Source organism: Trachymyrmex septentrionalis, unplaced genomic scaffold (genome assembly GCF_001594115.1).
Source record: "Trachymyrmex septentrionalis isolate Tsep2-gDNA-1 unplaced genomic scaffold, Tsep1.0 scaffold24, whole genome shotgun sequence".
Classification (NCBI taxonomy): domain Eukaryota; kingdom Metazoa; phylum Arthropoda; class Insecta; order Hymenoptera; family Formicidae; genus Trachymyrmex; species Trachymyrmex septentrionalis.
The window spans coordinates 478,655-490,851 of record NW_017305397.1 but is presented as its reverse complement, the minus strand read 5'-3'; the positions used below and the strand labels follow the sequence as shown (position 1 = coordinate 490,851).

General features: G+C 31.0%; 2 protein-coding genes across 2 annotated transcripts in view; both read right to left on the bottom strand.

Annotated features, from left to right (window-relative positions):
• The window catches only part of LOC108748608, a 6,690-nt gene extending 4,970 nt beyond the window's left edge, over window positions 1-1,720 (bottom strand). The window contains exon 1 of the mRNA XM_018486852.1: window positions 1,354-1,720. Coding sequence (XP_018342354.1) covers window positions 1,354-1,455 — 102 coding nt within the window. The 5' untranslated portion in view covers window positions 1,456-1,720. The remainder of the gene's footprint in view (window positions 1-1,353) is intronic.
• A 1,959-nt stretch (window positions 1,721-3,679) lies between these two features.
• Window positions 3,680-10,371, bottom strand: LOC108748622 (homogentisate 1,2-dioxygenase). The gene is made up of 8 exons (XM_018486871.1): window positions 10,321-10,371; window positions 9,754-9,889; window positions 8,677-8,822; window positions 8,246-8,432; window positions 7,994-8,173; window positions 7,536-7,759; window positions 7,076-7,202; window positions 3,680-4,365 (listed from the first exon to the last, which is right to left on the bottom strand). Exons 1-8 carry the CDS (start codon window positions 10,333-10,335, stop codon window positions 4,037-4,039), a joined length of 1,344 nt encoding a protein of 447 aa, XP_018342373.1. The 5' UTR covers window positions 10,336-10,371; the 3' UTR covers window positions 3,680-4,036.
• Window positions 10,372-12,197: the final 1,826 nt, after the last annotated feature.

Sequence of the window (12,197 nt, the reverse complement as noted above, 5' to 3'; positions counted from 1 at the left end):
CATCATGTAGAGAATCTTAATTTTTGTCCGATTTTATTAGAGAATGATACATTTAACGATAGACGTTAAAAGATTTGAAGCTATTTTCTTTTGGATGTACTCGAAAGGATTGAAAAGATCAGGAACGACAGCTACATATAAAAGAAATCTAAGACGTTTATAAGTGAGTGTAAAACAACAAATACTGTTAATAATAATTCTGTGGAATCGCGACAAGACATGTAAGATACATCGAAAGTTATATCAATCACGCTTTTATCGAACAAACTGTACCCAGATAAAACTAGAAGTCATAATGATATCATAAAGACGTCATCATGATTTCATTTATCATTTATTTACTTATAAATTTGACATTGTCATGGCAACGTTCTATCATTGTGTCTTCCAACAAGCGACGCAGTGCGACACAGTGATCATGTCATCTTCGTTTAACATTGGCAAACAACAAGAATATAATGATTCATTGTGTCACACCCTATCATTTGTGTCGTTTGGAAGATACACATTATATATGACTCTGTATTTTATCTTTATTTAAAATAAAAAATCTTTTTTTTTTTTCACACAAAAATTATACAAAATATTCTACTATAATACTTTTTAATAGATTAAACTATTAAACAGAATCTGATTAATTTCCGTCTAGTAAATCGGCTTATATCGACTCTTAACAGCAACATCATTTATAGTAACTTTACAATTTTTAGCATTGTATCTCTTCATAAATAAACTTCAAATTGGAAATTTAAAAACTCATATAACATCTCTTTGTAATTTTGCTTTAAATTAGAATTTTGCTAAAAACTTTGTCTACAAATTAGCTGACAAATGTAATTTTGCAATCTATTTGGTTCCTTAAAATTTAATTAACAAAATAGAATTTAATTAGCTTCTTTTTCATTGTCTATAATTTGAAAATTATTGGTATCTCGATATTTTCATCAAAGCAAAATCATCATCATCAATCATATTTAAATTTAAAAAATCAATGAAAAAATAATAACACGAAAAAAGGAACATCCTGTATATAACCTGTTGTTACTGTACTGTAAATAACGCGATAACGTTGTTTCAAAAGTAATACAATGACGTCTAAAATTATAAAATTGAAGAGAGCGATGTTATAAAACGATAAGAAAAGGCTTGTATATTCAATTTAACTTTTATGTATCACAGAATTAATATAATTTCTTTATAATAAACATGAATATAATTATTAATAAATAAATTTATCTGCAAGTCGACGTGCAAAGAATGCTCAAGGCACCCTGTACATATGACTGAGCTGACACTTCAAAGGGACCTGGAACTTATGAACAGGTGATCATAAGAAACGAAGGTGACACTTACTGATTTCTGGCAGTACTCTGAATAACAATGTGAAGCCGAGACTCCAGTCAAAGAACATAGGATGACCGCGGCGAGAAAGCCATTGCGAATTGTCGCCCGCATATCTTCTGGGTTATTGCCCGCTCACTCTACGATACGCAACATTCGGTAGACGGCACGTGTCGTCGACCTCGACATGTTAATCGCGCGGCGGAATCGCGACAATAACTCGGATGTTCATTGTGACATTAATTACCATACCATAACTCCGAATCATACGCGCTCCACGTTGAGAATAACGCAATATACTGCACGCGAACGACGTCAACAATCACTTTTCTCGGACACGAGACCACAAACTGCGCGTCGACGCGAGGAAGGCTCTGCTGGGAGTACCAGGTACTGCTTGCATTGTTTGTCGTCGACAAGAACGGTCTCTACAAGACAGATCATCGATGACTTGAGTCATTTGAGTCAACCGGCAATTACTGCATCGAATGATTCTGACTAAAAAGTGACCAATGAATACTTCTTTTTGATCTTGAAATATGTTATATATTTTTCGTACCCAAACGTAGATTAAGACGCAAACAGAAATCTAATTGCTGAAAGAAAGATAAATTTTATGATATTTTGATAAGATAAAAAAAGAATAAAAGTGTATCAAAACGATATCAATTTTCTAAGTGCGGAAATTGAACTTAGGAATAAGACAAAAGGAAAGAAGAGAAAAAGAGAGAAAAGTATTTTTTATTTTATAAACAATTTTATTGCAGAAGTATTTTTTGTTTAAAACAATAAAATTATTGCACGCATTGAGTACACTAGAAAATAATATGATTCATATTTGTTTTTGTTGTAGTGAATGAGAGATTTCATAAACGTTATGGACATCATTTCAAATATATAGATCAGATCTGAGATTTATAATCTTATCGCATAAATTATGAATGTCTTAAAATTGCAACATGTGCTGCAATTTTAAAACAAAATATTTTTTAAAATTGTTAATGTACCAGTTTTTTAATAAACATAATGATGATCATTCACAAAAAATTTTCATATTATTCATAATTTTCTATCAATCTAATTATCTTTTTAAATTAAACATTTTGTCTATTTAACAAAAATTCCGTATTTGTCAACGATTACTTTTCTCATTTTTAATTAAAAAATACAGTTTAATTTCAAATACAGTACATTAAAATTTAAATTAACAAAAACAAGAACCATGTTACATACATACATATACATATTATACAATTATTCTGTTCTTTCTTTACATTAAATTTTAATGTAAAATATTTTAATGTTTAGTTAAAATTATTTAAATTATAGAAAAATTTTGTTCAAAAGAATATTCCTTATTGCGAAGAATTATTCCGCTCCTATGATAACGATCATGAAGATTAATACTCAAAGTTATGCAATAACGATTATCAATAAACTGTTAGATACTAACAGCTAAGTTACTTTCTGATTGTCATTGTACAAGTTAATTGATTATTGTGAACAAAACATCTTACATTTTGAATTCACTTAACGCTAATTTAATACAATTCATTAATTACTTAAAGAAATATTTTAGCGAAACTGATCAATTTCTGCAATTTTTTAATTATTAATTTACCAGAACACACAGATTTTATATTAATTTATTCATTTTCATTTTTTCTAGTTTTTATTTCATGGAATTGATCATTTAATTTCTATTCATTTGATAATTATACGACACGCTTTAGAAGCGTAATTAATAATTAACTAATGCTAATATAAGATATTGTAATAAATTTTCATAGTACCTAGTCACCCTACAAAATAAATTTTAGTACTTTAAAATGTCGGTAATAAGCAATTTATTTAACATAATAAAGTAGTTTAGCATACCTTCCTACACAGCGCAAAACATTCTAGTAATTACAACATCGTTGCAATATTACTGTGATATTGCTGAAACATTAATGTTATTGTCATATTGCTCGAATGATTTATGCTGTACCGGTTTCATCAAATTGCATATCAATTTTGATGATAGATACGATTAAAAGTTTTTTTTGCATTCAGTAATATTCTTCATACGAACGTAAGAATACAATGTTGATGAATTGATAATTTAGTCTTAACTATATGCACCAGATAACTTTGTTTTGCACGCATGCGTCCTTCATGCATGCGATACACATGAAAAAAGCGCTCAGAAAAAAGAAAGATTATAACTCGCATTTCTTCAACAATAACATTAATACTTTTTTTATTATAATAACAAATGAAAGAATCTTGATTGTTATTGCAAGAGAAAGAAATTCTGTTTTTTCTTTTCGTCAACAAAATAATAAATCATTAAGACAACTCTTTCTTTTCTTGAAGATAGCATAAAGCTATAATTCTAAAATAGACTCGTTCAAAATTAATGATCTTAGTGATTTTTCTACCGCGAGAGGAAAAAAGAGGTGCCGAAGATTTATCTTAAAAACTGGCTATATACTGCTTTCCTCCTGAACACGTTAAATTTTTGTTGAGGTTGTGGACGTTTATCACAGTGAAGTACAGTAACGTAAAGTAATAAGCTTTTATTTATTACACAATTCTGCGGTTACGTGATATTAAAAAAAAAGCAAGAGAAAAGCAAGAAGACACGGCAACAAGAATGAAGCTCAAAATTGTAAAGATCTAGCATTCAATCTTTCCAATAAAGATCGTTATTTTAAGCAATTTTGGCTTGCTTATCAGTGTGATCAAAATGTTTCTGTAAATCCTGCCAACATTTGTAATATTCATTGTCCAGCTTATTGCAAAGCTTACTAGCCCATTGTGTTACAGCCATGCTATACGAGGTTTCGAACATAAATGCTAACGTATCATCAGCGATCCGTTCTGGCACCAGCTCGCTCTTGGATGCAGCCTCGAAGCATTGTCTATCGGGACCATGCGGAATCATCATTGAATGTAAGGATGCACCACCAGCAGAAAAGCCATCTTCTTTTGCCTCGTAACGACCCTTTATCAAGCCCATGAACTCGCTCATGCAATTTCCTAAAAATGCAATAGTGTCAAGCTTATTGTTTGAAAATTGTGTTGTTCAAAAATAAGTATATAAGCTATACTATTGTATACATTCATATATACATATATACATATACATATACATATACATATATATATAATATATAAAAGAAAAAAGGGCAGAAAATATTGTAAAAAAATTAGAGATAAAAACATAACCAAAAAAATATAATACTTGATATAAACTATCAAAAAAAAAATTAGCATATATTCTATTTCCAATTTTATTGTATTAGATGAGAAACTGGTTTATACCGTCATTAAAATTTTAAGGATTAACTTCAATAATAACAATTTTTATATTTTTAATTTTGACAATTTAAAAAAAATTTAATTATGCATAGGAAAAAATACTGTAGTAAATAAACTGTTCTGTTCGAGTAATAAGAAGTAAATAGCGTTTTATTTTCATGTGTAGATAATATAAACACTCAAAAATATAAACAGTGGTGTAAGTGCAAAATAGGTCATTGTATATGTTATCTTAATTACCTTTTTTATCTCAATTACTCAACAAAAAAGCCTTATAGGTTTAAACTTTGTGCTCAACTTAAATCTTAATGCTCAAATATTTCACGTGTGAATTTATATGTATGTATTATATATATCCATTTCTACAAATTGCGTTATCAACTGTATTAATAGTGTAAATCAATTTTATGAAATATTCGTGTCTTGTCAAAAAAATACAAGGAAAAATTACTATAACTCGTTTATACAAGTTCTAAGTCATCGACAAAATTCATTATAAATAATAGCTACGATTTGATTTCACAAATGTTAAATATTTGACAAAATTTCCCACATAACATTCGATGTTGCAGATGATTCGTTTAGTACTAGCGATATACCGACACTTGCCACCGTTAATCTTCATGGTGGATACCATTGACAAGTCAGTTTGCGAAACGAACGTGTGTACGTCATGAGCTATTCGCGATCGCGCAACGAGACGCAGTGGCCGGATCTGCAATGGAAATTACGCGTATTTTGCATATTATCGCTCTCCATGCGCCGCCGACTTATTCATTAACGTGGAGAATGGTCCGCATTGAATACGCTATACTGGTTATCAAATCTCGGAGAAAGCATAGCGAACGGCTACTCTTACTGGTACTCAAATGTATTCCGAGATATTGCTTCTAGCCTCATATATTGTTGCGCAGTTTTACATTAGCAAAATAAAATTGCAAAATTGATGAAATATCAATGCAAAGAAGATTCAATTAATTAAATTATTATAAATCAATTAAATTCCAGTATATTATAGAAAAAAATAAAAATACAGAAAATGAAAAATAGAACTAAACACGAAGTGAAGAAACAAAGTTAAAAGTATTAAATAAGAAATAATTAATAGAAAATTTATATCATAAAATATCTTTACTCTTACTGAAATAAAAATTGTCATTAAAAAGAAATTATTTTTAAAATTATCATTGAATTTTGTTTCATGAAACACTTGTATTGTAAAATATCTCACAAGAATATATATTTTTGGTCTTTCTTCGTAAACATTTTTTATCGGTTTTACAATAGCATGCTGAATAAATATTCATAATTTTTTTCATATACGTTTTCGATATTCACCGATGACAAACACAGTAATTACTTTCTCCACTTATTTATCGCAGCTATTAAACGATCGATTAATTTTAATAAGAATCTCCGATAATCAGCATTAATTTAACGATCAAAAAAATATCACCACGCGCGTCCGTCACAGTTATTTCGATCGATCCTATAATTTTGCACGCGCGTAACTTTTGTACAACGGAATGGACATTGAAGACACAGATAATAGCCACTTCTGCTGGCTTTCAATTACTTAACTCATAAGGATGCATCCTCGTTGATAGGCATCGTGCCTACGCGTCTTTCTCTTTGCACGCGACGGACTTTCTCAATAAGAGAGCGCGATAATACAGCGAAATACGACAGCGACGACGAGGATAACCGTCGATCGAAAGTGGCCCGTCCCGTCTCATCATAATCGGTCGGATTGTGATCGCAGTGACAGGAAATCGGTGAAACGACCTATCGAAGAAAGAAAAACGTTCTGCGATCGGTCGTTGGGAAAAATTTCGAGTTTTCTCTGCTAACTCGGTTGCACAATTTTCAGGAGCGCTCTTCTGGAACGAAGACACCGAGTTCGACAGAGCACTCGTAACTCTTGCCGCGTATAATCGACCCCACGAGACCAGTGACAGGGAAAAGAATCACAGAATCCACAATTTCTCAACAATATACCGTGTCTAATAAACGCGTCACAGATCGACGGATGGCAGTTTAATCAAAATAACTACTAAGTATGCCAAAAATCTAAAGAATGAAAGAGATTTAAAAGATACGTCAAATATCTCTTAAATACAAAATTAACTATAATTTAATACGTAATTTTTAATATTAATTCCTACAATTTTAAATGTATTTTTATAATTCAAAACAATATTTATCAAGTTTACACTTACTTCTAAATCATAAATGTAAATAAACTAGAAACTGCGATGCATTCATAATACTCAAGTAATATTCCAATAATTTTGTTGTTTAAAAACATAATTAGCATACATTTTGATTTCTCTTGCACGTAAAATCGCATTAAGAAATGTTTACACAATTTCATTTTTGCATCGGCGCGTAGACGAATGCAAACGATATACTTTCTAAGAATACTTACGGTGATAGTAGGGTGGTCTGAAAGTGTGTTCTTGCACGGACCATCGGGGTGGAAAGATCACGAAGTCGGCTGCAGCGGTTCCAGGTTTGTTAGTGGGGCACGTCAGCACAGTGAAGATGGAAGGATCCTGCGGAATTAATTGAGCTACTTAACATTCTGAGAGTGATTATAATTGAATCCGAAACATTAAAAAAAATAGATATATAAAAGAATGGAAAAAAAAAACATTATATACATTTACTTGTTAAAATATAAAATACATATATATTAAAAAGGATCAAGAAGAAACACAAATCATTAAAGATAATATTTAATCGTCCACACAATCGAGTTCCCCTTCGCGGGGAAAATTTTAAAAATTGTATTTTATATAAACAAAATTTCGTTTGTAATTCGTAGCAGTTTTCTTTTTAAATCTCAATGCGTAGTTAGATTTCTGCATGTGATGATGTTTACTTACGCAGTGATCAAAAGAAACGGAATTGATAGTCATAAATGTGTTAAGATCGTATTTATAGGGTACGTAGTTGCCATGCCATGCTATCACATCAAACGGGCTATGATTTTGATTGGCCACGAATAGCTTTCCCTGATATTTACATATGATCTCGTAATCAATCTCACGATCCTCGTACCAAGCCACAGGAGTTTGAAAATCCCTCGGATTCGCCAAGCCGTTTGCTCCTACGTATTAGCCAATAGTTAAATTGTTCATTAAAGAAACATTAATTTATTGAATTTTCCCAATGAAAGAAATTTAATTGTCAACCACATAGTCGTACTATGTTGTCTTTCAATAAGTTTTATCTCGAAGATAAAACGCAAAAAGTTTTTCGAATTCAGATTAATTTTTTCAAGTTCCAATATAAGATGTATTAGAAATATTTTCATAAGTTTTCGAATCGACGATTAGATTACCTATCGGCCCTAATTCTGGCAACTGGAAGTGATTGTCGAAGACCTCTAAGATGTAACCTCTGCTTGGACCAAAGACGGTCACGGAGAATCGCATTCCTTGCTGAATAACGCATATTTCATTCGGTTCGCATCGGATCTTGCCAAACTCAGTGGTAATTTGCAGACTACCCAACTGTGGCACTGCAATTGGACTCGAAATTATATTCTTTTTTCCTTTAGGGGAAAGTCGGCATTGCTTTTTCTACCACTTACCGATGAGAAAATCGCCATCGGCATTATAAAAAGCTCTATCTTTCATGGAAGCGTTGCACAAGTACACGTGTATCGCAACGCCTTGACGCATCTTGGGATCGCCGGCACCAGATAAAGTATGAAGACCCTCGATAAAATCGACTTCAGGATCTCGTCGAGTCGGGACGTCAAAAGTCTTCCATCTTAGCTAAAACGTGAACAATTAGCATTTCAGAGAAGCTATCCTTTAGATAGATTAAAGGATTCGATACAATAATCTATTCCATTTTTTTTTTTATAAACTTATGAAGATCGAAAGAGGAAAAGAGAGATTTTATAAAAATTTAAAAGGATATGTTTATGTTAATCTTGATCTTTAGATTGATTTGATTCTTTTTAGTTAAATCGCTATTGCACTTAACTCTTGAATTCAAAATTAATCGAAAATTTACCTGATTGGGATTTGGATAGGTCTCGTTCCAATCGTTTCTTACATAAGATTCGGCACCATAGCCTCTAATGAAAGATTTAAACGGGTTGTGAACAACAGAGGGTCTTATTCGATAGAGCCACGATCTTTTATTTTGACTACGTGGAGCTAGAAAGTAAAAATTATGGCATAAAAATTATAGCAGTGATAACATCTGGCATTATATTAGGAAAAAATAAAAAAATTAATCTTTGATTCTGCATTATTACGATAAAAAAATATAAGTTAAGAAAAAGTGATATTTATGGAATTATGAAATTGTTTGGAATTTGTATTATCTTTATATCTCTTTTAATATCTCGATTTGATAAGAGATAAGTTAAAGCTAACAATAACTTGAGCTAACAACAAGCTTACTCCTGAAATAGAACGAAATTTTTCTCTTACTTTACTACATTAATTTAGACTTCAGTTGACGAATTTGTTTAAATTCAGACAATCTTGAAACAAATTATATTTTTTTACAATGTAAACAAGTGATTGTAAACAAGTGAAACAATTTTTTATTTGACAATCGTATAAATTGGAAGCGTGTAAGAATCAAATCAAAACGTATAATTAAAATATCATATTATTAAAAAATATCATATATTTTTTTAAATTGTAAATTACTTCTACAATATTGAAAGAATTGAGCATGCAAATGATTTTGCCAGAAAATAGAAGAGTTACTCTTCCGTTACTTTTTAATAACAATTTGATAATGATTTTATGACTATAATAATAACTAATTAATCGCTGAGATCGTGCTAAGAAAAAGTCACTTTGAAAAGTAATTTGCATTTTCTTACTAAAAAAAAAATGGTTTGTAACGAGTAACGAGTAACGTTACACGTAGATATATAACGTAATTACTAAAAGTAACTAGTTATAAATACCGAGTTAATTTTTTCACTATCGAAGTGACTTTTCAACTCTAATGTTATCGTTACAATCATAAAAAAATTCGGTATTACCAAATCATTATTATAATATAGTAACGATAAGAAAAATATAAGTAAACGGCAGTATAAGTAACTAGTTCCATTCCCTTACTTACCTGTAAACGCTGTGCCCGATAGTTGTTCGGCATAAAGACCATATGGACATTTCTGCGGATTATTCTGTCCAATGGGCAGTGCTCCTGGACAGCGCTCATCCTCGCTGGAGAACTCACAACCGAATCCCGTGAGATACTGAAAGATATTTCTCGATAGAACAAGCATTACCTTTTTCTTATTAACACACTTTCGAAATGTCAAGTTTCTAGATTTCAGCAATTCCCATTTTTCTATGTCAAAATGTCTTCTTTCTCATTAGACAATATTTATACTTATTTAGAGTGAGAAATATTATATTTATTTAAAATGAAAAATATTATACGCTCATTTAAAATGAGAAATATTCCCTATATTAAATTCTGAACGAAATTACACTAAAAAATTTAGTCTATTCGCAAAATCGTTTGTAAATTACTTGTAGACTAAGTAATTTTTCAGCAATCATTTTCACAATAAAAGAACAGCTTTTTTTTAACACAAGTTGAATGAAAAATGTCTTCCAAAAAGAGTTGCACACTGAATTTTTCCGATAAATAGGTATCTCAGAATAGAAACGGTTTCACTACCTTGAGTTCGTCCATTATGACAAGCAGCGATTTTTTTATTGGGAGACAGATCGTTTCTTAACTAGAAATACGGAGGTTTTCGTGATACCCCCCCGTTTTATATGATCAAGTCCTTAGATGACGTAATGACGATAAGAGATCGATGTTAAACAAAAACATGTTTATTCACTCTTGAACCAATCGAGCGCGACTATTCGAGTATGCAAGGCCTCTAAAACCAGTCGAAGAGCCAGAAATACCACATTACGCTACGGAATTTATTGTCAGGTCTCTCTCGCAACCGAGACGAGCCCCTCGCAATGACAGGAACCTCATCGTATGACATTACAGAGCTGCGTGTGAATCGTATTCAAATCAGTCTTTTACACCATCCAGGTATCTTTCGTGAGAGTGTCCGGTGAATCTTAATTATTTCAGCATTCTATAATAGCGGTATTCTATAAAGTTTCTTGTGCATTCTAAAAAGTTATACTGTATAATGGATATATATCGTTTTTCTGACTAAGAATTCGTGTATGTATGACATAACGTGTCATTTAAAATTGTATGTTACAAAGTGACAAGGGGAAATTAATCCCTTTGTCACTTTTCAATTTTAAATGACACGTTATGTCATACATACACGAATTCTTAGTCAGAAGAACGATACATATATCTATTATACAGTGTAACTTTTTTACTTAATGTTATAAATGTGAATCGTTATTTCTGAGCTTCATTTTTTATCGTTTCGCATTGAAATGAGTCGTTTGGTTTAATATTTTTGATAGTTTTCCTTAATTTAGAATGATAATTTGACTTAGTGGAATGTATACTGCATTTCTGGCAATCTGTAAGTGACTTGCTCTCAAAGGAAGATTTTTTATTTTATATTCGCTCGAAGAGGACTCCAAAAGGAACCAAAACGTTCGAAATAAATAAAGACCTGAATTAACCTGCAACACCTGAGAATTATTTGCTTCTCTCGTTTCTTCGCTCTTACAATAGCGTATGACTCTCATTAACCTTATCTAAACTCTTATATATATTTTATTGTTTAATTTACTATACAATGAAAATTCTACTTGTAACCCATTCCAATATACTTTATTTGAAGAACACTCTGGGAACGTCCTTATAACATAAAATATTTAAAATATCCCTTAAAAATCTGTGTTAGAAAATAATAATAGTCTCTTTTGACATTTCTCTCTATTGTGTCCCAGAGGGTGGGACAAAAGTATCGGAACCCTAAGTATCTTGGACAATATATTGTAAGTTTTATAGAAAAGTATTTCGAACAAAAATTGTAGGGTTTAAAAAGATGAATCCTACAACCATTGTCTTTCCGTGAAACTTCATATTTTCCGAGATATTCAGATCCAATATTTTTGTCTCACCCTGTATATCTACCATTGCATTTTCGTTCAGTATTTAAAATAAAATTAAACTTGTCACTCAAACAATTGATACACACTAATATGTGTATCAGAATGTTTCTAATAATATTTAGTTCTTAACTGTAAAAAAGATTAATTGATAAAAAGATTGATGAAAAGATTGATTAATGAATTTTTTGTGTAAATCTTTCAAATTCCTTCACGATACATTTAAGGCCGCAGCACAAACTTTTGCATAACACATAACGCGTAGTGCATAAGCGAATCAACAAATCAGAATCCTTCCTTTTCTCCCACTTCGGAAAAGAAGCATTTTGATTGCTCATTCTCTTATACATTATTATTTTATGCAAAAGTCTGTGCTGCGGCCATTACATTTGCATACTGATTAGTAGTAGAAGTATTGCTAACGATATTTATCAATATTTATGATATATAGATAACTAAATTATCGATAATATCGATTAGATATCCATAAATAAATTCAATAAACAAAAA